The 26,107-nt window shown below is 42.7% G+C and overlaps 1 protein-coding gene across 2 annotated transcripts; it reads left to right on the top strand.

The window, feature by feature from the left end:
- Window positions 1-2,998: 2,998 nt before the first annotated feature.
- Window positions 2,999-15,267, top strand: BMP2 (bone morphogenetic protein 2). 2 transcript variants are annotated; one of them, XM_008141076.3, is made up of 3 exons: window positions 2,999-3,320; window positions 4,518-4,867; window positions 11,666-15,267. In XM_008141076.3, exons 2-3 carry the CDS (start codon window positions 4,525-4,527, stop codon window positions 12,508-12,510), a joined length of 1,188 nt encoding a protein of 395 aa, XP_008139298.2. In that variant the 5' UTR covers window positions 2,999-3,320; window positions 4,518-4,524; the 3' UTR covers window positions 12,511-15,267. The 2 variants fall into 2 exon arrangements, with proteins under 2 accessions (XP_008139298.2, XP_054579782.1); XM_054723807.1 differs by lacking the exon at window positions 2,999-3,320 and adding an exon at window positions 3,993-4,012.
- Window positions 15,268-26,107: the final 10,840 nt, after the last annotated feature.

Here is a 26,107-nt window from a genome sequence, read left to right as displayed (position 1 = left end):
GAAAGAGAGCCAAAATTTAGGAAGTTGTGCTTGGGAAAGGCATTCATTCAGCAGTTCCTCAGAAATCGCACAATCACCCATAAAGCAATCTTGTGATGGGCAATACTGAAATGGAATAGAGTGTCCAGAAATGCCAGTTTTCCCTCAGACTCGTGACTATTGAAGATTATTTCATAAACTAACAAGGTTCCCATTTCGCAAGTTATGAAGGCCTAAAGCTGGGAGACATCCTTGATGTCATCACCAGAGATTTATTTTTCATCTTTACTTGAAGAGCATCCAACAGCTATCAACTTGCTCCTTCTCTTTAAAAGCTACATACTGCTTTAGGTCTCATAAGTTTAGTTTTTTTTTTTTTTAAATCTCACTGCTGACAGAAACAATTATTAACTTCACAATTAAACTTTAGGAAAGGAAATAGTTTCAAAAGCACAATAAACATTTTAAACTTGTGTCTATGCGTAGCATATGTTCTATTGCCAAGTTGTTCGGTGTCCAGTGATTCAGAATAACAGTCAACTTTCATAGCCCTTTATTTCCAGGGGGGAAAGAATTTTTAAAAAATATATCTTTATTGTTTTCAGAGAGGAAGGGAGAGGGAAAGAGAGACAGAAACATCAATGCTGAGAGAGAATCATTGATTGGCTGCCTCCTGCTCATCCCCCACTGGGGATAAAGCCTGCAACCCAGGCATGTGCCCTTGGCTGGAATCAAACCTGGGACCCTTTAGTCCGCAGGCTGACACTCTATCCACTGAGCCAAACCAGCTAGGGCAGAAGTTCTTGAATATTTTGCTGAACCCCAGCTCCCCATTTATTTTCCTAGTATGTAGGCTTCCTCTGAAATACCTTATTTGACCTTTATACTTTCAGAAACAGCAAGTGCCTAATTCCCCTCTGTGGGTTGCTAATCCGATTTATGTGAGCAGAACCTGGAATTGTTTTAGCTTCCCAACTGAAAAAATAATACACATGGGTAGTAGATTGTTATGAGCTCCTGCTTCAGATTTTTCCCTTTCTGGTTCACAGGCTTGAAGGTGCTGTGCAGTCAAACTTTGTTTCTGGCCTTTTTCAAAAATTTTTTTGCCCTTGGCTTCTGGGATCATTTGAGTGACTCCATTGCACTTTGTGTGGACGATCCTGGAATCCGAGAGGGAGAGGAAGCCTGGAAACTCAAGAGTGCAGTGGACTTGGGGAATATTTCAGCTGAGAAAGACAAGGGACTAGACCATATGGCACAGACCTGCTGCTGGGGCCTGGTGGAAGGGGTTGGAACAGAAGGATCTAAGGTCTCAAACCAGAATTGTCTTGTAGGCTTGGCTCACACTGCACACTTCCTCTGAACTACTAATCACCTGCCTCAGAGCTGGGTGAGATAAATATCACAAGGCATGAAGTGATTGCTACCATAAAAAGAAATAAAATCCCTCTCATCCTCTCTTCACGCTGCCACACACACACACACAGTCCATTGCACGTGTCATGTATAGCAGGATGACATCCATTTCATATATACAGCTATATTTATAGAAACATGTGCTTCATTAGCATATATTTACATGTATAGGTATATTTATAGAGACATACACACGTTTATTTGTATATTACATTTATCCGAATAAAATATGTGCACATTTACATAATATAAATGGACACGTGTTTACATATATAAATACATATATCTGTGTGTAGAAGTTTAAATAACACCCAGTTTTCAAACTCTAGTTTTCTTTTACAGAATTGTCTACCCCGAGCCTATGCCAAGATGCCTTGTAACTTGGTTGAGTTTTGTTTTGTTTTTAATGGTCTATTACCGAAAAACTTCAAACTGAAAGTTAAATAACGGGCCAGTTAGGGAAATAAGGATTTAACTTCGCATTTGTCCCGGATTGCGCCCCTGGAGTGAGAGCAAGGGTCAGGCGCCCAGGAGATCTCCCGGGTGAGGACAGGGGCTGGAGGCGCGAGCGCCCCCGTCAGCTGCCGCGCGTCCCCGCCCTCGGCCCCACCCCGCCGCGGCTGCCCCGGCGCGCAGTCCACACCCCTGCGCGCAGCTCCCGCCCGCTCGGGGATCCCCGGCGAGCCGCGCCACCGAGGGGGAGGTGTTCGCCGCGGCCGGGAGGGAGACGGCAGGCGGCGTCCCCTTTAAAAGCCGCGAGCGCCGCGCCACGGCGCCGCCGCCGCCGCCGCCGGAGTCTTCGCCCCGCCGCGCTGCGCTGCGCCCGGCTCGCGCTGCGCCCGCCGCTCCGCTTCCCACACCCCGCCGGGGACTGTCAGCCGCCGCCGGACGTCAGCCTCTACGGGCTCCGCCGCCGACCCGAACGACTTCGGGGCGAACGCCTCCGGGATTACTGGGGTCTCCGAGGCATCCGCGCTAGAGCGCCCGGCCGTGCGCGCCCCTGCGCCGTGGCCTCAGCTGCCCGGGCCGCGCCGGAGCGAAGGACCGGCGCGCAGAGCGCCCGGGAGCCGAGCCTGAGCGCCGCGATGCAGATCACCTCCTGCGGGAGCTCGGAGGCTAGGGACGCACCGGCCGAAGTGTGATTGGACCCCTGACTGGCCACGGACGGTACAGCAGCTTGGCCCGGGGGCGAGGAGAGCGCGACCACCCGCCTCGGCGGCCGGGACTCTGCTGGACTCGCCGGAGAATGCGCCCGAGAAGGACGGAGCGCCGGAGCCGCGGGGGTTTCAGCCGGCTAGCGCGGATGGGGGTGCGCTGGAGTAAGGCAGAGTGATGCGGGGGGGCAACTCGCCTGGCACCGAGATCGCCGCTGCGCCCTTCCCCGGACCCCCCGTCGCCCAGGATGGCTGCTCCGAACCATGGGCCGCGGCGGAGCTAGCGCGGAGCGCCCTACCTTCGCCCCCCGAGTCCCGGAGCCGGTCCCGCGCGGGGCCACGCGTCCCGCGGGCGCTGGTTCCTGAGGACGACAACAGCACCAACTTTTCCTTTTTCCATTCCCTTCCCTGCCCCGCACTCCTCCCCCTGCTCGCTGTTGTTGTGTGTCAGCACTTGGCTGGAGACTTCTTGAACTTGCAGGGAGAATAACTTGTGCTCCCCACTCGGTGCCGGTGCCTTGGCCCCGGTGGACCTAGCCGTACCGCCTCCGAACCCCGTCGGCCCTCCACTCTTCTGGGCCCGACCCCGAGACGCCGTTCCCTGCCCGAGGAGAGGAACTGCCCGGCCGGCACCCGGGAGGAGAAGGAGGAGGCAAAGGAAGGGAACTCGCTCCCTGCGCCAGGTCCTTCGGCCAGAGCTTTTTCCATGTGGAGGCTCTTTCAATGGACGTGTCCCCGCGTGCTTCTTAGACGGTCTGCGGTCTCCTAAAGGTAGAGGACGTGGGCCCGGGGCTGAGACTGGGGGCGGTGGGCGCGGTGCCCGGGCGGCCGCTATAGCTGAGTCCTTCCCCATCCCGGGTCCCGCCAGGCCGGACGTAAACAGACCCCCCCTCCAAGTCCACGTGCAGCCGAGCCCCTGCTGGAATGCCCCCATACAACTACCCTCCCCCTGTTCCCCTCCCTCCCCCCCCCCCGGGCGACAGCCTCGCCCTTTTGGCTCAGACTCTTCCGCCCCTCCTCCTCCTCCTCTCTTAGGTATTTTATTAGGGCTGTTAACACTTGGATGATTAAAGAAAGTCAGAGATTCCCCTTGAGAGGATGGCCCTGGCTTTCACCCGTTAGCTGCCAACCTGTATGTCCTGCCATGGGACATCCCTCCTCCCTTCTTCAGGCTTCTCCAGGAGACCTGCTGTCTCTACTCCGAGCCACGTCCCATTTGGGAATTTACTCAAAGTTGGGGTTTCTCCCTGTTTGTTTCCAGGAATTCGAGGGACGCCTTGTACTGACATGCGAATTAATAGATATTAGCTGTTAACGTAATCCCAGGAAGATACCTTTGTATCTTGACTGCATTTAGGGGGAAGGGTCCGGGATTGGAGTGGGCTGTCCTGACATCTCTGAGGTTAGAGGCGTGGGCCACAGGTTGTCAGTGGCTTCGGAAGCTGTGGCCTTGAGTTTACCAGGTCTGGAATTCATAGACTGTGTGTGTGTGTGTCAGGAAGTTCTATACAGTGCCTCTGAGGAAGTCACATGCACCATCCGTGCGTGTTTTTATGCAAGCGAGCGCCGAGCAGTGTGTGAGTTTGTTTAGAGGACAAACAAGGGGTGTCAGACCCGGTAGTGGTTTTCCCAGGTTCCCCCGCACTGTTTCAGCGCGAGTCTCATAGAAAATAAAGGTGACAGTCATTGACGCTGGGGGGTAGGAGGGGGGGGTCTTTCAAAATCATGTCAGAGGAATTAAGAGTGGAATGGGAGGGAGAAAGCCTTAAGGCTCGGGAACTAGGGCCCTTCCACCCTCCGAAACGTTCTAGCTTCGGCTGCTCTGAAGTATCCCCGCAAACGGTGCAAGCCAGGTGGGCACCCTGGTGGAGGAGGCGGGCGGACCGAGCGGGAGCCGAGGCCGCGGGGGCGGAATGGGGGAGGGCTGGGCGGGGAGCTCGGTGACTCACGTCGGGGCCCTGTCTGCAGGTCGACCATGGTGGCCGGGACCCGCTGTCTTCTAGCGTTGCTGCTTCCCCAGGTCCTCCTGGGCGGCGCGGCCAGCCTCATTCCCGAGCTGGGCCGGAGGAAGTTCGCGGCGTCCACTGGCCGCTCCTCGTCCCAGCCCTCGGACGACGTCCTGAGCGAGTTCGAGTTGCGGCTGCTCAGCATGTTCGGCCTGAAGCAGAGACCCACCCCCAGCAGGGACGCCGTGGTGCCCCCCTACATGCTGGACCTGTACCGCCGGCACTCGGGCCAGCCGGGCGCGCCCGCCCCGGACCACCGGCTGGAGAGGGCAGCTAGCCTCGCCAACACCGTGCGCAGCTTCCACCACGAAGGTGAGGCGTGGAGCAGGGGAGTGAGGGCGGGGACGGGGGCGGGGAGTCATCCCGCAAAGCGCCCCACCCTGGGCAGACTGCGGGCATCCCTGGAAGGGCAGCTGGGCCCGGGCACGGAAGCCTTTTCCAGTCCAGCCTCTGTAAGAACCTTTCTGAACCCGGCTGTAACTCACTGCCTGCCTGTGTGGTGGGGGAGCCAGGGATTCCCCATTGGTAAATCCGCACCCTCTTCCTGGCTGGCAGCCAGCAGAGCGACTCCTCCTCCTGGAACTGGAGAGAAATCAAGTGATGGGAAAGATGAGGGCAGAAGGCATGCCCCTAGTCAGCTAAACGTGCAAGAATCCCATAGGGGAAGATGAGAAGGAGGAGGGCAGATTGGGATCACTTTCCGTCTGTTTGGAAGCCCTCACTCTATAAATCTGCCTCTCCTGCTTAGGCGGGGGTTTCAGGCTAGACAGAGCCAAGGGCAGAATTTTCAGAGATTGTATTGAAAAATCAAAGCCCGGGGCCCCGAAGTCTTTCTAATTTACAGTTGATCTGGGCCTGGTTTGGAAATTTTCGAATCCCTATCTAATCCCTGTGGGAGATCAATTCCACAATCAATCTTATTGTTTCCACAATGACTTTCTTGTCTTGTGCTTAAATCTGAGATGAACTCCCAGTAGAGACTAGGGAAGCCTCAGATAAAGCTCTTGCAGCAGCTGCCTGTTTTCCTTCACGTGCATTGAAATGTGGATTTTCTTTTATGATACTGGATGCGGTTTTTCTAAGGTAGGGTGTTCTGCTTGTTTCATCAGAAAGGCATTCCGTGGATACGAAATGTCTTAGAGCAGCTCTTGGAGATCTGTGTTGTACCAAGATTTTTAGAGCAATTGGTCAAAAATACGTTCCACTTCAATTCTTTTTCTACACTTTTAAATTGCCTACATTCTAAATAGAGCACAGGTTCCTTCAAGTTCTAGAGAAGGGTGCAAAGTTGCATGTCACCGGGCAACCACTTGTTGGCTATTGGAGAGTGGGGAGCGAAGTTCCCTTTTTCTTGCCTAGCCCTGCTGAGGTGGTAAATTTCAAGTGGAATCTACAATCTGATATGTAGAAATGTTTTCATCATAACCTTGCGATGATTAGAGAGCCAGCTCATCATTTTCAGCTGACGCTGGTTAGAATAGTTTTTCTGGGGGGTAGAAAAATAAGAGCGTCTGCTTGAGCCACCTCTCCTGGAAGGTTAGCATGGAAACCATTCTTTACTTTTAAGGCCAGGTATGTGTCTCTCATAACATAAAAGGAAGATCATTTAAATCATTTGACACCTAAAACACTCAGTTGCATGAGGATTCCATCAGTGACGGCTACATATTTCTTTCTCTAGAAGTGGCTTAATCAAAACCGAACTGGCTGCAAATTATTTGAATGTGTTATTTTAACTTCAATAGCATGCTTAGTTAATACGTCAGAATCTGTATCTTTAACAAATGTAAATGTTATGTGTGAAATAGTACAGAAGTTACCAACTTGCCTAAAATCAACTTTTAATAGAACTTAATGCAGTTAGAGGATAGAGAAAAGCTATGTAATTTTTGCCCCAAATTTCAACCAATCCATTTCTTGTTACAACTAGTATATCAACATTGATAGCACTAAAAATCTTTTAATAAACCATATGATTAAGGTGGCTGGCTTTAGAGCAGAATTTGGTTCATATAGAATTAATAGGCATTTATCTGGTAAAGGACCAAAGGTCAGATTCCAAGAATTACTTGTTGGTTTTATTTGTGGGTGGGATCTGGAAGATTTGGTGAAATTACGAGACAAGAGATATGATGGCATTCTTCCAACCAATGTGTGAAGATAAAGGGACCACATGGAAGGTGATCAGAGACAAAATTATCAGTTGTCATTTCTCCTCTTAAACTTTGTCTTGTCCTTTCTGCAGTGGCTTTTTTATTCGGGAAAGCCCAAGTGCTGAAAAAATTTTCTTTTTTCAAAGTCATTAAGAAGTGCTTTGACCACATAAGCCTTGCAAACTGCCACTGAGTATAGAAAAATTACTTCTCTAATTGGAAAGAGTGTGTTGTGCTTTGCTGTAGTGAGAAACACATTGAAATGGGTTGACTTCATTGGCTGTGCAAACAGTCTTTACAGTTTCCTGTAAGGTTGGAATATACAAGGACCACATGCTTGCTCTCCAGACTCTGAAAGACAGTCTTTTTGCATGAAATAACTGAATTATTTGCCTCTGTGACAAAAGTTTTGACATAGAGATGAACCCCATTCCCACAGATAGAATTATTGTGAAAATAGCCGTACAACAGGCAAGTTCCCTGTGAAGGAGAACTTGGGTCACATTCCAAGTGCAACCAAAGGATTTGGACAGTAGACACCTCCGAAAGCAATACTATCCTGGTGGGCTTCCCTGGTGTCCCCAGGTATTTCAGTGTGATTATGAAAGACCGCTATAAGTAGGAGAGACGTTCTATTTGGAAATGCTCAGAGAGATTGAGGCTATGGTGCCCAATGGTAGTTCTTGCACTGTTTTCTGTTCTCTTGTGTGTGTGTGCGTGTGTGTGTGTGTGTGTGTGTGTGTGTGTGTGTGTTTCCTCTATAATCTCTCTTGTTCCCTTCTCTTTGAGCTATTTTGTCTTTGTTTTTGAGACTTGCCCTTTGTGTATTTCACTAAGTAAGTAGTCAGAGGACAATAAGAGGGCACTAAATCATTCCAAAAGTGTTGGAGCTAAGGGTGGGTAGAAGCCAAATCAGGGTTAGTGATTATGGCCATTATGACCATATTTTTCCTTTAGCTGCCATCTCCTTTGTTGTCTTTTTAAAAAATTGAGTCATTGTAACCTTTGTGTTTTATCTTTTCTCCTTGATATAGCAGTTCTGTAACCATTATTTTATATTCTAGGAAGTATCATTTATTATTCTCAGCCACTTAGATTTTATTTCAGGACAGTAATTTCCAACCTTACTGATTTTCTGGAATACCCCCAGGTTTTTGTTATCTTAATGGACCTTTTTTGGGGGGTCCAGATTGTGTTGCAAATTCTCAAAACATAACGATCACTCACCTTTTTTGCTAAAACTCACCATACTATAGGACAAAAAGGCAGCCACAAAATATCACTGGTTCCAAACAAGATCTGTATGTCCCAGTGGGCCCTGCCACGGTACTCTTCTGCTCATTTAGTTCTTTGTGCTCCCTTTGCCACACTTAGGTAGTGTGTTTCTATCCCTATAGCTGGAAAATAACTCACTGTATGGTTATCATTACATTAATTATTAGCGTACTCCTAATAGTTCTGACTTTTGCTTGAGTTTTTGACTCATCTCTATGTTATGTAGTGCCGTCTAGTGGCCGGAATCTTGGGAAATGCATTAGTCTGAAATCCATAGCTCTGCTCTTCATTTACTAGCTCTGTGACCTTAGGAAAGTCACATAACCTCTCTGAGTCCAACTATTTCATTCACAAAAGGGAGATAGTAGTTTCTCTGTAATCAATTTGATGTGAGATAATTCATATAAAGCTCTCAGTCCTAGACCAGGGAAAAGAAGCGTTCATTACCCTAGCTATCATTAGCATTATTCTTTCTTTTAGGTCATATTCTCCCCTTATCTAGGAAAGAGCAGGCCAGAATAGACCTAGGCTGGCTGGGAGAATTCAGCCTTATCTTTGGATTATTTTGATGGAGATGAATAATTGACAGAGTGTAGATGGTTCTTCGCTTTTGAAGGAGAGTTTGAATGCCCTTGCCTTATTTTTCTTTCCCCTACATATTTGCCATCATAGCTTCATTTATTTGGTTAAGAACTTCTAAATAAATGTGAAGAACATTTATTTGGTTAAGAACTGGGTTCAGGAACCCAGGTCTGAGATAGGCTGGAATCCTCAAATCCCTTGGCAAGTTCAGATTATTCCACAAGGGTTATTTCCAGAGAATTAACAACTGTATAAACCTCCAAAAAAGCATTCATTACCTACTTAGGTCAATGCTCTCTATTTTCAGACTCCCCAGGCTTGCTGTGATCATTTGCAGAAGTTTTTTCTTTTTTTTCTTTAATTTACTTTATTTCACATCGGTTTTGATTTTTCAACCCTGAAGAAAAACTTGATGTTGAGTTTTCAGAGAACTTCTTACTTACTTCTCTGACCTGAGTCTGTAGTCAGGGGTGTGTTGTCTTGCAGGCTTTGGTATTAAGGAGGTATTAAGGGCTCCTTCAAGGAATAAGTTGACTGAGATGTAGCTGAAAGTCAGAGAAAGGTCTTCACATTACTTGATGTTATTCAACAGTGCCCCCCCTTTGTTAAGGTAACTAAGTGATTATCCTTTTTGCCACTTACCCGCAGTGAGATTTTGATGCACATGAAATTGCCGTTTTTATAGGTCAAATCTGGTCAAAAAGTGGCAATTTTATCTGATTCAATTTTATATTTATCTTTGGAGGGTTATTGTTCTATTTTCTTCCTACTTTATACTCATCTTCTGTACTTCAATTACCTGTCTCTCATGCTTGCCTTGGAGAATGTCATAGAATTATTGTGAAAATAATAATAGTCGTCCTCCTCTGACTATGTGTGTGTTTCCACATGTCTGTGTTTATAATTTTTTGAAAATTTATGCATTTAGATTTAGAGTTTCTGTTGCAATTAGGATTTCTCTGGGCACCTTCATTAATACAGCTGGTCAGCATTCCTTTTTCCTCTGGTATCCTGTTTCCTCTAGTAGCCCTTGGCTTCTCTACTTAACGAATGCACTCAGGAAAAAATATCAGAGGGCTCCTGAATTTCAAGGAGGGGAGGAAAAGAAGCTAACTACAGCTCTTGATGCTCGTTGGGAACGGCTGAGGAGAGCCCAGTTGCATTGGTGGGAGGGTTATTTTAAAAATAGTGCCTGGTCTAAAATATTGCTCACTTACGGGGTGGGGGGGGGGGTAGAATGTGGATGGCTCTCAAAAGGTATCCCCAGTAGGTGTGGGTTAGAGGGCTCACTTCTTGGCCTGATAGTCTCTGTGTCCTAGTAGATGAGTTTTAGGAGGTCTTTCTACTTCATGGGCCTCGACTCATTCCTTGGCCAACACTAGTGGTTCTAGGCATTTTCATATTATTCAACAAAAAGGCACTTAAAAATGTGCTCCCAGCAAGTTGTACTTGAATGTGAAAAGCATCCCTTAAAACTGGTACCCTCTAGTATCGCCTCACCTGGGAGCTTGCTAGAAATGCAGAATCTCAGGCCTTACCCCAGACCCACTGAATCAGAACCTGCGTTTGAAGATATAAAGTGTCCTAGCTGTTTTGTGTGGAGGTTAGAGTTGGAGAAGCTTCACATTGAAGCATTGCTCCATAATTTGGCATAACCTGCCCCTGTTGAACTCAGTGCTTCCACTTAGCTTGCATTGATCATGGCTGCTTTGATGATGAAGGTTTACACAGGTTTCCTAGCTCTTTGAGTTAGGAAAAATACAACAATGAAATTAATGAAAATATGGTATCCTCTTATGGTGATGACCTGGAACTATGGCCAAATAGACTTTATTAGCACTTACATTGGATCCTGAATGAAGCAGATATGTTTTTTGAAAGTCAAATGACAGAATGTGGTAAAGCTAGAAGAAAATGAACCTAAATATTTCAGATTCTAGTGTTGTATACTATCAGTTTAATACCATTGTGTACCTATGATGACTTGCAGACTACAGGATTCAAGGTGCTATGCTATTTTTTTTATTGTTTGCTTAAAAAAACAGTACTCCTTATTATTGAAATTGAGGAATATTAAATCAGAAAGAGTATTTATGCATAACCCACTTAAATGTCTATTTTGAAATAATGACAGTAGATATATAAAGATTATTCTGTAATAGGATGAGATTCTCTTTCTGTGTTATAACTGTCATAATGGCCTTTTTATAGATTTTTATCAGTTTTGTTGTTTTGTGTCTATTCTTGGGTAGGTGTTTATTTTTTAAGATGGTTTATTTTTTGAAAAGATAAAGGAATTACAGAGGAGCGTCATTATGTTTCTTCTAAAAGCATCTAAAATGAGATTTTGATGTTGAGGTCATAAGGAGGTGAGAGGACAGACAACACTTGGGAAGATATTTCTCTTGAAATTGTCTGGCTTTAATTACTACAGTGTCCCAGTACCACCCTTACGTTTGCAAAGAAGTAGATTCCTGTACATGCCTTTGTCTCTGGATTTTTGAGTAAAATAGTAGGGTGTGCTTTGTAAAATGTCATCGTTGATGTTGAGTTTCAGAGTCTTTAATTAGGAAACTGAAATCTGTATATCGAGATTTGTAAATCATCTAAATTGCAGAGCAATGTTTTAGAATACCGCTTAAGGGATTGACATTAAAGCCTTTTTCTTTTTACAAAATGCAATAATTTCCTCAAATCCTCACTCATTAGACCTCTACTAACTATAGTGCTGACTTTTTTTTTTTTTTTTTTTTGGCCCTAAAGTCTGTGAATTCCAAAGAAATGCTTCACCATTTCCCCCATTATTATAGCCACCTGGAAGCAGTATTCATGTATTGCATTAAAAACATAACAATGAATGATGACATTGTGTTTCATGATGCGCATATTAGAAATATTAGAAAAGAGAGACTAGAAAAGGGAGACTATTTTTAGCTAAAAGGGGGGATTTTTTTATCTTCTGGCTGCCAACTTATATATGGGTGAAATCATACGCTGAAGTGAGATTTACAAATTCTTACATATAATCAGATTGTCATTACTTATCTTACCCAAGTATTTTTCTTCTCTCCCCCCCCCCCACCTTTTTATATCAAATTAGAATCTTTGGAAGAACTTCCTGAAATGAGTGGAAAAACAACCCGGCGATTCTTCTTCAACTTAACTTCCATTCCCACCGAGGAGTTTATCACCTCAGCCGAACTTCAGGTTTTTCGGGAACAGATGCAGGAAGCTTTGGAAAACAACAGCAGTTTCCATCACCGAATAAATATTTATGAAATTATAAAACCTGCAGCAGGCAACTCGAAGTTCCCGGTGACCAGACTTTTGGACACCAGGTTGGTTAATCAGAATGCCAGCAGGTGGGAGAGTTTCGACGTCACCCCTGCCGTGATGAGGTGGACCGCGCAGGGACTCGCCAACCACGGATTTGTGGTGGAAGTGGCCCACTTAGAGGAGAAGCCGGGTGTCTCCAAGAGACACGTTAGGATTAGCAGGTCTTTGCACCAAGACGAGCACAGCTGGTCCCAAATAAGACCTTTGTTAGTAACTTTTGGCCATGATGGGAAAGGACATCCTCTGCACAAAAGAGAAAAGCGTCAAGCGAAACACAAACAGCGCAAACGCCTCAAGTCCAGCTGTAAGCGACACCCTTTGTATGTGGACTTTAGCGACGTGGGGTGGAATGACTGGATCGTAGCCCCCCCAGGGTATCATGCCTTTTACTGCCATGGGGAGTGCCCCTTTCCCCTGGCCGATCACCTGAACTCCACTAATCACGCCATTGTTCAGACGTTGGTCAACTCGGTTAACTCTAAGATTCCTAAGGCGTGCTGTGTCCCCACGGAACTGAGTGCCATCTCCATGCTCTACCTTGACGAAAACGAAAAGGTCGTATTAAAGAACTATCAGGACATGGTTGTGGAGGGTTGCGGGTGTCGTTAGCACAGCAAAATAAAATAAATATATATATATATATATATATTTTAGGAAAAAAGAAAAAAAACCCAAGTTGACACTTTAATATTTCCCAATGAAGACTTTATTTATGGAATGGAATGGAGAGAAAAAAAAAAAAAAAACCACACAGCTATTTTGAAAAATATATTTATATCTACGAAAAGAAGTTGGGAAAACAAATATTTTAATCAGAGAATTATTCCTTAAAGATTTTAAAATGTATTTAGTTGTACATTTTATATGGGTTCAACCCCAGCACATGAAGTATAATGGTCAGATTTATTTTGTATTTATTTACTATTATAACCACTTTTTAGGAAAAATAGCTAATTTGTATTTATATGTAATCAAAAGAAGTATTGGGTTTGTACATAATTTTCCAAAAACTGTAGTTGTTTTCAGTTGTGTGTATTTAAGATGAAAAGTCTACATGGAAGGTTACTCTGGCAAAGTGCTTAGCACATTTGCTTTTTTGCAGTGCTACTGTTAAGGTCACAAGTTCAAGTCCAGAAAAAAAAAGTGGATAATCTACTCTGCTGACTTTCAAGATTATTATATTATTCAATTCTCAGGAATGTTGCAGAGTGGTTGTCCAGTCCATGAGAACTTAATGTCCTTATTAGGTGGAATATTTGGATAAGAACCAGACAATGCTGATCTAATATAGAAACCCTCCCCCCCACCCCTTAATTTGCAGAAAGAGTAAAGCAGGACCAATAGGAATAATTAGGAAAATGATAAACCTGCAGGAAAGTGAATGATGGTTTGTTGTTCTTCTTTCCTAAACTAGCGGTCCCTTCAAAGGGGCTGGCCTGGCCAAAGGATTAAATAAAACATAAGATTTCTTCATTATTGATATTGTGGTCATGTATAATTAAAATTCATATCCAGTGGCCCTCATGAAGACTTGGAAATTGATTTGCATTTAACTTTTACCTCATCTGGGAGCTCTTTATGCTCAGAAGGACCCAGTTCTCTAACTTCTCCCAACACACAGCAAAACTGCACTCATCATGTTTTCTGCCTACCCCATTCTCTGTTCGATCAGCTTGCTTTTCTTTCCAAGGTTATGTGTTCGAACACATTTCTCCAAATGTTAAACTTATTTCAGATAATAAATTTCAAAGCTCTGGCATTTCATTTTATAAAGTCCAACCTGTAAGAAGAGAAAATGATGTGTTTGTACAGCATTCACAGTGATTACCTCGGGTTTCCATTTTTTGCTTCTGAAGTTACCCCTTTTGGAGGGAGGTGGGGAAAAGGCAAGGAATGGTAGGAAATTTGCAAGCAAGTCACTTGATAATTCGTATTTGCACTAAAGGAATTACCAGTGATTTAGTATTTCACATGAACCTCTTTGGGGCAGAAAGATTTAAGAGAAAAACCAAAGCTACAAAACAGGCAAAACCTGGGGAATCCAAGATAAAGTTTCAGAGATGATATCCCATGCAACAGAGGCAACGGTGCCAATAAATTAGAAAGGGAAAGTGTCTGAGATCAGCTTCTACAAGGACATCTGCCAATTGGACTGAAGCCCAAGCAGAATGAAGTCAAATTAGGCTGCTCAGAATGAACACTTAACAGTGGCAGGGCTTCTGTGCTCCCGGGCTGAAATCAGACCCGAGGAAGGGTTCTGTGGGTGGGTATGTCAGTACAGCCAGCGAACCCACAACCCCCCATTATTTTACTGGAAGTATTTTAGGTCAGTTTCTAGGAATTTGTGTCACCTCGGATCCTGCTAAGATTGGTGAGGCCTAATTCTAATATCCTTTCCTAGTTCTAATATCCTTGCCTTGGAGTTGGCTGAAAAAAAAAAAAAAAAAAAGTAGTGTGTTAGCAATGGAATAGACTCTTAACAACCAGATTCTTCCCAGAAATGAACTTGCAATGACCGTGAACGTAGTTACATTTTGGGTGTGATAGGTTTAATCCTTGCCTCGCTCGAGATTATATAGATCATATTTTTAAGTTAATAACGAGCTGTCTTTTATTCCTTTTGTTACAATCTTTTAGTTTCTTTTTATCTGTATCCCCATTGCTCTTGTGTAGGTGAGGATCATGAGGATTAGATCCAACTTGACAGGAAAGGGTAGGCTCTGTCCTCCAGCCATTCTCCACCCTTTCTTGCCATGGGAATGAGGGGCAGACTGCACCGTCTTAACAGCTTAAATACTCTAGAGAGAGAGAGTATAGCACAAGAATTTACATCTATTTGGCAGTAGCAGCCACTCTTGATTTCTGTTTCATTGGGTCTGATTTACTTGGTTGAAATGTTTTTCATTGGTATCAACTCAAATGTTTCCTCTTGCATGTTATATATATGTGTATATATATGTATATATATATGTATATATGTGTAAATATATACACACATACGGTATATAATATGTATAAATATACATATGCAGAATTATGTAATAGATATTTCATATGTATAGATGATGGCATTTTCAGTTTAGTTACAGAGATTTTGTAATAGTTGAGGACTCTGTCCCTCTTGGCAGCTCATTTGAGAAACAGAATATTCTTACATTTTATGTTGTTACACACATTTTGGCTTAAGTTCCTCATTCTGAGAAAAAAAAGTGTGTCACAACTAAGCCCATGGCATTGACTCTTGAATCTTCAGTCACTGTTCTGTAGGAACCTTGGAATCCTTTTAGAGTTGGTGCTTTAAGAAGTGTAGTAGTTTCTGAATGTGGGGGATCACCTTTCAAAGTATATTAAATTGTGTCATCTGTTTTTGTGCTTGTCTGGGCTGCGTCATGCGCCTCCTTGGCCTGATTTTAACCTGCATGGCAGGTCCAGAATGCTCTGTTCATTTTTTTTTTTTTTACTACAAAATTGGGGAGGGGGAGGATGAATGGTTTACACATTTATCTGTGCTTCCATCTTTTCATAATTTCTCCTGCAATTGCTACTTTACATTGCATCTCAAGAGGCCTAGAGTGGAGAGATCTGTAAATCGGATCTAGCAAGCTACATAAGCACTAGATAATCTAAGTTCTATATTTTCCCCTCAGTTTTTTATTGGAGGTGGAAAAATCATTTGTGCAATTCACAGCACTTTTTAAAATAGCATATTTCTATTCTATAGTCATTAATATTAAGATACTGACTCACTGAATGTTAGATGCCACAGCCCCCCTCCTCGGCCCAATCTGTTATAAGGCCCAAGGAGCATAGCCTTGCAGTAAAGATAAATGTGACACAACTGGGTAATTATAAAGAGGTAAGAATGCCCTGGCACTTCCTTCTCTGTTTATTTATTTATTTATTTTTTTTGCAAGGGACGGGTAGGATGAGATGGGGGAAGAAATGCAAGTCCATTTCTCGGGGGTAGATTGCTCTCCTCCTCCCTTCACCCTGCTGACATAAATTACAGCCTTATGCGATTCTCCAGGGCAGAGTTTCTGACCATCTCCCTGCCCTGCAAACTTCAAAGTGAACTTCTACCTGACTTGCTCTAAGTAAGACTTCTTAGATTTTAATGTGCACATGAGTCACCAGCACTGCCTCGGGGAGAATGCAGCATTAATGTGTATACAGACCCGTTGGGATCGTGTTATAGGTTCTGTTTCAGTAAGTCTGGGGTGGGGCCTGAGATTCTGCATTTCTAATGTGCTCCCAGGTGAAGCTGTTCTGGCTGTCCCCAAGGAAAACTCATAATTACCTTCTTAATCACAACAGCAGAAAGTTGGGCCAAGTTGAGGCTCCTCTAACAAGTAGCACTTACAGGGGGAAACGAACAACAGAACCTGTGTACAGGATGGCATTTGAATACGTTTCACCATACCTGAAATGATGCCCTACATAGTTTTTTTCAAAGGCATTCTTTCCCCCCACAAGATGACTGGCAATTTTGTGTTCTAGCCACCCTCAGACATGAAAACACTTGGTTGCTTATCTTGTAAAATCTGCCTTGCTTGCTTGCTTGGGCATGTACGTAGTCAGTTTAGTCAAATACGTGTCAGTACATCTATGTGGATGGGGGAGCAGGTGCAAGCCCTTAACGTACTTTAAAAAGTTTAACACTTAAGTCAGTCCACGGAGTTGATCCCGTGTGATCTTAGTGCCAAGCGTCTGAGTTAAAAGTTTTCCCTTTGAAGACAGCAACTAGATGTCACACATTTGAAGCATTTGTTTATACTAAAAGATGATGCTTGACTTTTTTTTTTTTTTTTTGTAAGTTCTAAGACAGTTTGCTGTACAACACCACTGAGCCTAGAGGGTGATAAAAAGCTGCCCAAGCTGGTATTTGAGGTTTGATTTCATGGAGATTGGAATTCATGATGCCGAGGCTAGCTTCGCATAAGGTGCTGAAGTGAATGGGTTCAGGCTAGAAAAAGCAAAGGGGATCAGCAAAGAAAGAACTTGGTGTTTGCACCTTCTCTTCAGCCAAATGTCCCAGAGGGTCACCTGGCAGCCTCATTTTACTGTTAGGGGAGCACTTTTGAAGATTTCTTACAAGCAATACAGATTTGAATATTTGTTGAATAAATCCTGGGATGAATGAACTTCTTATTTCAAATATACCTTTTTTATATAATACCTATGTTATGTGTAGATCTTATATTTGCATATATTATATACATACATAAATATATATTTTTCCTTTGGGTATTATATATGTATGTACATATATACATATATGTCATATATGTATGTGTATATATACCTAAGGAAAATTTTTTATTTCTTCCTTTCTAAAGTCAAAATGCTGAGTATAGGGTGCCTACGTTTTGATTCATTGGGTTTATCATTTCATTTGGGTTTCTATGTTTTGGATTGAGTGCCTCTGAGGTGCTTGAGCAGCGTGCCAGGCACCGAGTGACACCACTTCCAGCCTGAGTTTGCCCGTGCCCTGGGCCCCCTCCGAGGCAGTGCCAGGAGTGCATTATTGTTGCCGTCCGCTCTGATGAGATCTCTCTGCAGACCAGCGATTTGCTTAAAGCTTCCCTCGTAAGGAGCATGATCTCATCTGGACTGCATTTACACTGGAACCACTTGGCCACAACACTATGAGAGAATAATTATTGAACTATTTTACTGTACAACTATTTCCAAATTGTTGATTTTTTATTGATTTCAGGAGGCAAGCTAATTGCCCCATGGCAACTTGATGTGAACGTTTAATGAAGATCAGGAAACAGAGTTTATGAAAAGCTTTTGTATAGTAACTGCAAAGTTTCAAGAACTGTTTTATACTTCCTGACAGTGCTGGGCCCAGCTTAATGGTTTGTTTTTATTACTTAAGAGTGTAAACCTTGCTTTAGCCCAGTGTGTGGAAACTATACCCTCATCCCGCATTACGCATTTGCAAGTTGCTTTTTACTCACTCCCAACTTCCTTTCCTGCCATCTACACTCAGGGACTTTTTCTGTTTTAATTGTCTGAAAGCGAGTTTCTCTCTTTGCACGCTGAGAATCTTAACACACGCACACGCACTCATGAAGTTAAGTGTCTGTATTGTATCACTTTGTTTTGGGTGGAGTTTCTTTTCAGCACCCGGTTGCTAGACAACCACCCTGACAAAAGTTAAAGATTGAAAAGGCATTTTTAAAGATGTTGAAGCCCGGCAGCTGACTATTTTATCTTTGTCTTTCTATGGAAGGCTTAGTTTTCTTACCAGGTTGCCCTGGCCTTTTGTTGGGTAGATGGCTGGTAGGAGATTATTGTGATGTTGAGCTCTGACGGCATTATCTGTTTGAGAACTCTCTGAAGTGTTGTTCCCATTTGCTGGAACACGCTTCCCACCTGGATGGACAAAAAAAAAAAAAAAGCCAGCTTCGTTTCCAAGGGTGTGTTTTAAATCACTAATAAAGTTGAACTCCAGCTCACAGCTGCTTCAATTGTTGCAAGGCAAAGAAGGAGGGAAGAGATTGCTTTCTGAGGCAACATTCAGAAACACAAGGCTTTGGTTTGTGGAGAACACCGTCTCCAGGAAGCTGCACTTGCTTTTTTGGTAGATAGTATTGGAAATGTTTTTTTTTAATTCTTAAAAGCCTAATTTTAAATCAAAGTCATTTAAATCGCTCATTTCAGGGAGATGTTTCAGGAGCGTGTTATAAATACACGATCTTTATACGTCTGCCAAGTTGGACGTGTGTGCACAAGTCCATTTTGCATGTGTACACAATTTGCAGCTGATGTGCTTTCCTCACTTCAGGTCTGCCCTTTCCCTCGTTCATCCTCTGAGATGCTGCCTCTCCGTCTCTCCTCTTCGCAGGGTTCCCTACACTGGAATCCAGTCAAATCTATGGAAAACTTTACCAACTCCACTGATTCATTTACAGGCAGGATTTCCTGGCCTGGGGATCAAACGGGGAGCCCTGAAGTTTGTTCATCATAGAATGTCTTGGAAATTAGGATCTTCTGAAGCCCATCTGGCCTGTGCATATAAATTTGACAAAATTTTCTCTTATAAGGAAACCTTAACCATTGAGTTAAAAATCGCTTTGTCACTGGGTGTCACTAGTAAGCCTACCTTCCTCATCAGTACGTTAGTATTGTCAATACAATAAGCCATGACAAGAATGATGCTTAAACACCAGAGCCCTGCAATAGCTGTATTTTCCTAAACACAAATAGGAAAATAGGCCCAGGAAAAATGCAAATATTTCTAGTCTCATAGGAATTGGTGTGTGTTTGCTGCCTAAAGATAGCTTGATTGAGTAAAAGAAAATCTATCTATCTATCTATCTATCTATCTATCTATCTATCTATCCATCTATCTATCTCTATCTATCATCTACCTATCTACACACATACACACACATATGAGATCAATTCACCTTTCATGAGAAGAGAGGTGATTTTTAAAAACTATCTCAGCACAGTAACTCCTTCCTTGGCGATGCTACTGAGCATTTACCCATGTAGAGAAGGGCTCAGAAGTTACTTTTGATGGCTCCCTTTTTACTGAACTGTGGAGAAAGAACAGTCTCAGCTGAAAAGAGAGCTGAAGGCTAAGAATTCTAGAATCCCTTACCAACAACAGCAGCTCTAAGGAAAACCTATCCCTGCCTTAAGGAAATACATCTCCTAAGCTTGTCATCTCTATATATAAAAGCCTAAGTGACCATCCCACCGTTCCACCCTTCCATTGTTGGATTGGTAGCCATGACGCGCACTGACCACCAGGGGGAGGATGCTCAACACACAGGCCTGGAAACATGGAACAGACTGATGAATCTCAGAGGGAAGAGGGGAGGGTGGAGGGTGGGAAGAGATTAACTAAAGATCTTATATTCAAACTAGAGGCCACATGCACAGGTGGGGGTCCCTCAGCCTGGCCTGCAGGAATCGGGCCGAAATAATACATAAGTGAGCTCCAGCTCCTCTCTCTCTTCTGAGTGTCTTTCACTGAAGATCACTTTTACTGCTGAAGCTTGGTTGAGGTCCGAGGTCTGAAAGATACTTTCCTGTGCCTTGTTATAACTTCACCCCTTGGTGTACTTATGAGTTCACTGAGGTACTTTTAAGGACATGACATGAAGGAGCAGAGAGGGTATTGCTAGACATTTGAGAAAGTGATCAGGTGCATTCCCATAGAATGGCAGGCAGTGCCTCTGAGAAACCCTATTCCCAGATAGGATATGAAACTGGCACTGCTGCTAACCTCAGGGAGACTATTTAAGGAACCTCTCTGGATGGGTGTAAGTCCATGTATTATGTACCATTTCTAGGAAGTTTAGAGGGCTGATGGCATATCAGCCTCAGTGGAGTAAAAATAAGTTTCCTTTGTGGCAGCTGTTGCCAAAACTCAACTCTCTGGAAGGCACCTGAGTCAGGACCCTTAAGGCTGTCCAGGGATGAGGCAAGTTAAGTGGTGGTCCTTCTTTGCCAACAGTAGAAATTGGTGCCTTGGATCTTGTCCCCATCACTCACCCAATCCTAAAAGAACCAATTAGAATTTTCCTATACTTCTATTTTATATTCAGCTCTCTTTCTCTCCCTGTTTCTCTTTCCCTTCCTTTGGATATCAGGACTCTCTGTGGGGATGAGGAAAGATGATAGGGAAACAGGAGTGGAAAAAGCCAACTTGGACTGATACGAAGGGAGAGGGATAGGGTTTTATGTTGTCACAAAACGGAGAGAGTTTGCTGAACCAACTGAGACTGTGCTGGGGGTCTCTTCTGAGAGGCCAGCCTGGGGAAGGAGCAAGGTCCCTTTGTGATTTTTCTTTTCCATGGTGATGGAGCTTCGTTTTGGGAGAGGAGTAACTCCACAGACTTCCCTTTTGGAAAATGCTCATGGTGGGGGAGAAGTTGCTCTCCTCCCCTCTGTGATCAGCCTCTGGGATGCTGGGAAGAAGGGCTGCTCCAGCGGGTAGGGGTGTGGTGGGGTGGGAGGGAGCTGGCAGCCACTTGGCCTTCAGCAGAGTATAAGCACAGAGCAAAACGCTTCTGCGTTGCAGCCAGAAACAGTGATTCATTTGATTTTAATTTTGACGTTAGCATTTTTCTCATGACTCATTGATAATTTCATATGGAATTTAAAAGGCTGAAACAGTTATTTACTTTTTAGGAACTTAAAACACTCATGGGATGGAATTCACTTTTCCCTCTGAAACAGAAGATGCTTCATTAAAAAGAAAGAGAGAGAGAGAGAGAGAGAGAGAGAGAGAGAGAGAGAGAGGAGGAGAAGAAGAAGAAGAAGAAGAAGAAGAAGAAGAAGAAGAAGAAGAAGAAGAAGAAGAAGAAGAAGAAGAAGAAGGCATTTCTCCCCCTCTTCCCCTCCTAGTTCCCACCTGTCCCTCTGTCCCATCTGATTTCTCACTAATGTTGACCACTGTCAGGCAGTCTGGGTCATCTTAATGTCCCTCTTTTCTTGAATTCCTTTCACCACTATATCTAAAAATAGCCATAGGTATTTTCTAAATAGGTGTTTATTTATCAAGAAATTCCTCTCTATTCCTGTGTTTTGAGAATTTTTAACATATATAAAAAATGCATTTTATACTTCAATTTCTGTGGCCAGATGATTGTTCTTTTTTAGTTTTTTAATGTGGTAGATTACATGAATTGATTTTCAAATATTCAACAAGCCTTGCATGACTGGAAGAATCCCTACTTGGTCATAATTCTTTTTTTTTTTTCCATGACAAGTGGGGTTCATTTCAGCAATAGAAGGATTATTCAACATTCAAAAATTTATCAGTGTAATTCACCATATTAACAGAATAGAGAAGAAAGGCTCTATGCTTATCTCAATAGATTTATAAAAAGGCTTTTACAAAATTCAACATCGATTCATGATTTTTAAAAAAGTAAAGAAAGGAAAATAAACTCTCTGCAATCTAGGGATAAAGTGTCTTAACCTGACAAAAGACATTTAATCAAAATAATACAACTATAGCTAACATATTTAATGTTGACTAATTATTTCTTTCCTTTAAGATTGGGAACAATAAAATGAAATAATGTCTACTCTCACACTCCTGTTCAACACAGAACTGGAAGTCATTGCCAGTGCAATATTCTAAGAAAAAGAAATTAAAGGCTTAGGACTGGAGCAGAAAATAATGGAACTGTTTGTCTTTTTAGATGACATGATTTTCTTCTTAGAAAACTCAAAGGACTCTAAGGAATTAATTTTTATGGGTGTATATATTTCTTAGGGCTTATCACACTTTACACTTGACATATGTACAGTTATATAAATTATACCTAAATGAACTTTAAAAATATAAATACCAGTCCTGATCACATGGCTCAGTTAGTTGGAGTGTCATTCCATGCACCAAAAAGGTTGCAGGTTTGATGCCTATTCAGGGCACATACCTAGGTTGTGGGTTTGGTTCCTAGTTGGGGAGTGTGCAGGAGGCAACCAATTGGTGTTTCTCTTTCACATCGATGTTTCTCTCTTACATCAATGTTCCTCTCTCTCTCTCTCTCTCTCTCTCTCTCTCTCTCTCTCTCTCTCTCTCTCTGTCTCTTTCTCTCTCCCTTCCTCTCTCTCTAAAATCAGTAAACATCCTCAGGTGACAACAAGTTAAAATAACAGAAACATCAGTCAAGGAGATTGACATACAGTTCTCAATAAAACAAACACAATGGCTCTGAAGCATGATAAAAAGAATTTTGTCTCTAAATTAATGTAACTAATTATAAATTTTCTTGTTAATAAACATTTTTAAATGCAGCATACATAAGTAAAATAAAATAGTTTTAAGTGTAACTTTGCTGCATCATCAAGGAAACAAGCCCCCCTTAACTACCACCCAAATCAAGAGACAGAGCATTACCAGTCTCCATTGTGCCTTCTCCCAAACCACCCCCTTCAAACTTTCCCAAATCATTAGACTGTAATCTGACAATGAAATGAATTTTTCTACTTGTATTACATAAATAATATGGTAGAATGTGTATTCTTTTGTATCTAGCTTATTTCATTTATTATATTAGTCAGGCTAACATTAATAGAAAACAACATAATAAAATTTCTAAATGCATACACTTATAGTCTCAACAACTGTACTGTGACATTTATTTTACAGATGTCCATGCATATATGTAGTGAAAATATTAAAAAATATAGCAATAAAACATATCAATAGAGAACTTATTCATTATTTAATGGTGTCTACATAGAGTGAAATATTATGGAGACATTTGAAAGAAGGAGCCCATTCTTTTTAAAGGAACATTTAAAATACACACATGTTTACACAGTATATGTAAATTATATATTAAATAATAATTAAAAAGTTGTTTCTGGTTAAGAAAAATGGGTGGGGAGGAAGTTTTATTTTTTATTTAAATCATTTTTTAATTTTTTAATTATAGTGTACACCCCCGTGATTAGACATATATAACTTACTAGGTGATCATCCCAACAAACCTCATACCCAGCTGACACCATACATAGTTATTAGAATAGTATTGACTATATTCTATATGCTGTACTTGGCATTCCTATAACTATTTTTGTTTAACAACCAATATGTACTTGTAAATTCCTTCACCTTAATTCCTTCATCCCCTCAACCTCCCTTCCCATATGGCAATCATCAAAATATTCTCTGTATCTCTGAGTCTGTTTCTGTTCTGCTTGTCCATTTATTTTGTTTTTTAGATTCAATTGTTGACAGATATACATTTATTGCCATTTTAGTGTTCATATTTTTTATCTTTTTGTTCTTTTTTCTCTTTAAAGAACACCCTTTAACATTTCATGTAATATTTGTTTGATGGTGAACTCCTTTAGCTTTTCCTTGTTACATGTCCTTTCATTCTAAATTGTAGCTTTGCTGGGTAGAGTAATCTTGGTTGTAGGTCTTTGCTTTTCATCAATTTGAATATGTCTTGCTGATCCCGTCTGGGCTGCAAAGTTTCTTTCGAGAAATCAGTTGACAATCTTAAGGGAGCTCCCTTGTAGGTAACTAACTGCTTTTTTCTTGCTGCTTTTAAGAGTCTCTCTTTGTCTTTAACCTTTTGCATTTTAATTATGGTATGTCTTGGTGTGGGCCTCTGTGGGTTCATCTTGTTTTAGACACTCTTTGCTGCCTGGAGTTGTATGTGTATTTCCATGAGCAGGTTAGGAAAGTTTTCTGTCATTATTTTTCAAATAGGTTTTCAATTTCTTATTCTCTTTCTGGCACCTCCATGATTCAAATGTTGGTAAGTTGTCCCAGAAGCTCCTTACACTATCCTCTTATTTTTTTTTCTTTTTGCTGTTCTTATTAGGTGTGTATTACTTCCTTATATTTCAAACTGCTGATATGATTCTCAGCTTTATATACTCTACTGTTGATTACCTATAAATTATACCTTATTTCAGTTAGTATAGCCTTCATTTCTGACTGGTTATTTTTTATGGTTTCCATGTTCTTTTTTATACTCTTGAAGTTATCACTAAATTCATTGAGTATCCTTATAACCAGTGTTTTGCGCTCTGCATCTAGAAGATTGCTTATCTACATTTTGTTTCTGGAGTTTTGTTCTGCTCTTTCCATTTGGGACATGTTTATTTGTTTCCTTATTTTGGCATCCTCCCTGTGTTTGTTTCTTTGTATTATGTAGAGTGGCTACATCTCCTGGCTTGCTAGAGAGGCCCAATGGAGTTCTGTAGAGGATAGTGGCACAGCCTCTCCATTCACCCAAGCTAGGCATTCCATGCAGGCTATATGCAACCTCCTGTTGTAGTTGAACCTTGATTGCTGTTGGCACATCAATGGGAGGGATTTACAACACCCCAGGCCAATCAGCTGCAAGGACTGGCTGTGGCCACTGACCACCAACCACTGACCACTGTGGAGGATCAACATGTAGGGATCCACCCCACAGACCAGGACTTACTTAAATGGGGCTTTGATGCCTGCTGAGTCCACCTCTGTAGTGTGTCATTTGTGGAGGTGGTTGGGTGGTGCTTCAGTGTGGTCTGAAGCTGTCCACTGGGTGCACTGGCTTTGGGACCACCTGGGAGGTGCAGGTCAAGGTCAGCAACCACTTGTGTTCTGCACAGGGCCACCTGACATGAACTACAAAATTACCTACAGATGGTTGCTACCTAAGGCCAAGCTCTGAACCAAGGCTTGCTGCTGCTAGTGCTGGGCCTAGGGCCACTTAGCCAGAGGTATGGGGCACGCTGAGGCCAGATGCTGCTTGTTTGAGAGATTTTAGGAAAGTCTGAAGCACACGCCAAGACACATAATTCATATGGAAAAGCCACTGGAAACAGCTTGGGTGCTCCTGCAAGTTGGGTGGGGTGATGTCTCAGGGAATCACCAGGGCTGGGCAAACAGTGTTAACCAGACTGATGAAAACTCAGATATGGTGCCCATGTGCCAACACTGTTGGGGGTGGATCTTAGAAAAGGTATAATGGTCTCTGCCAGCACTTTTGTCTGACAGAAAGCTGTCCCCTCCCCCAGCTCTCACCCTGATGTCAAACAATTCAGTTCCTCCTGTATGTCCCTAGAGCCTTTTGAACTGTTGCCCCAGTTCTGGAGCTCAGAGGGATCAAGTCCATGTAAGTTTGTGCATGGGCTCTTTAAAAGGAACTGCCTAAGACTACAACTGTCCTCTGTCTCACTCAGCCATAATCCTCACTGGTTTTTACAGCCAGAAGTTATAAGGACTTTTCTTCCTGGCACTGGAACCCTGCGCTGAGGGCCTGGTATTGGTCTGGGACCCTTGATCTTCAGTGGAGATCTCCATAGCCAAGGTATCCCTCTTGATTTTATCTGCCACATGTGGGTGTGAGATAAGCCCCCATTCTGTACCTCAGCCCCTCCTACCAGTCTCGATGTGCCTTCTTTTTTAAATCCCTAGTTGTAGGATTCCCAGTCAGCTAGATTTCAGGCAGTTCTGAATGCTGATGGTTCTGCAGTTTAGTTGTAATTTTGATGTGTTTGTGGGAGTATGTGAGTACTGCATTTACGTATGCCATCATCTTCTCCAGAAGTCCTGAATTCTCTCTTCTCTGTTAATATATCATTAAAGATTTGTGCTTCCATTTTTATGAGGGAGAATGGTCTATAGTTCTTCTTTTTGGGAGTATTATTTTTGTCGGGGTTTATTGTAAGGCTTCATAGAATGAATTAGGAATTGTTCCCTATTCTTGAATTTTCTGGAAGA

The sequence above is a fragment of the Eptesicus fuscus genome, chromosome 12 (assembly GCF_027574615.1).
Source record: "Eptesicus fuscus isolate TK198812 chromosome 12, DD_ASM_mEF_20220401, whole genome shotgun sequence".
Taxonomy (NCBI): domain Eukaryota; kingdom Metazoa; phylum Chordata; class Mammalia; order Chiroptera; family Vespertilionidae; genus Eptesicus; species Eptesicus fuscus.
The sequence above is the reverse complement of the archived record's forward strand: the minus strand, read 5'-3'. Positions and strand labels throughout refer to the sequence as shown.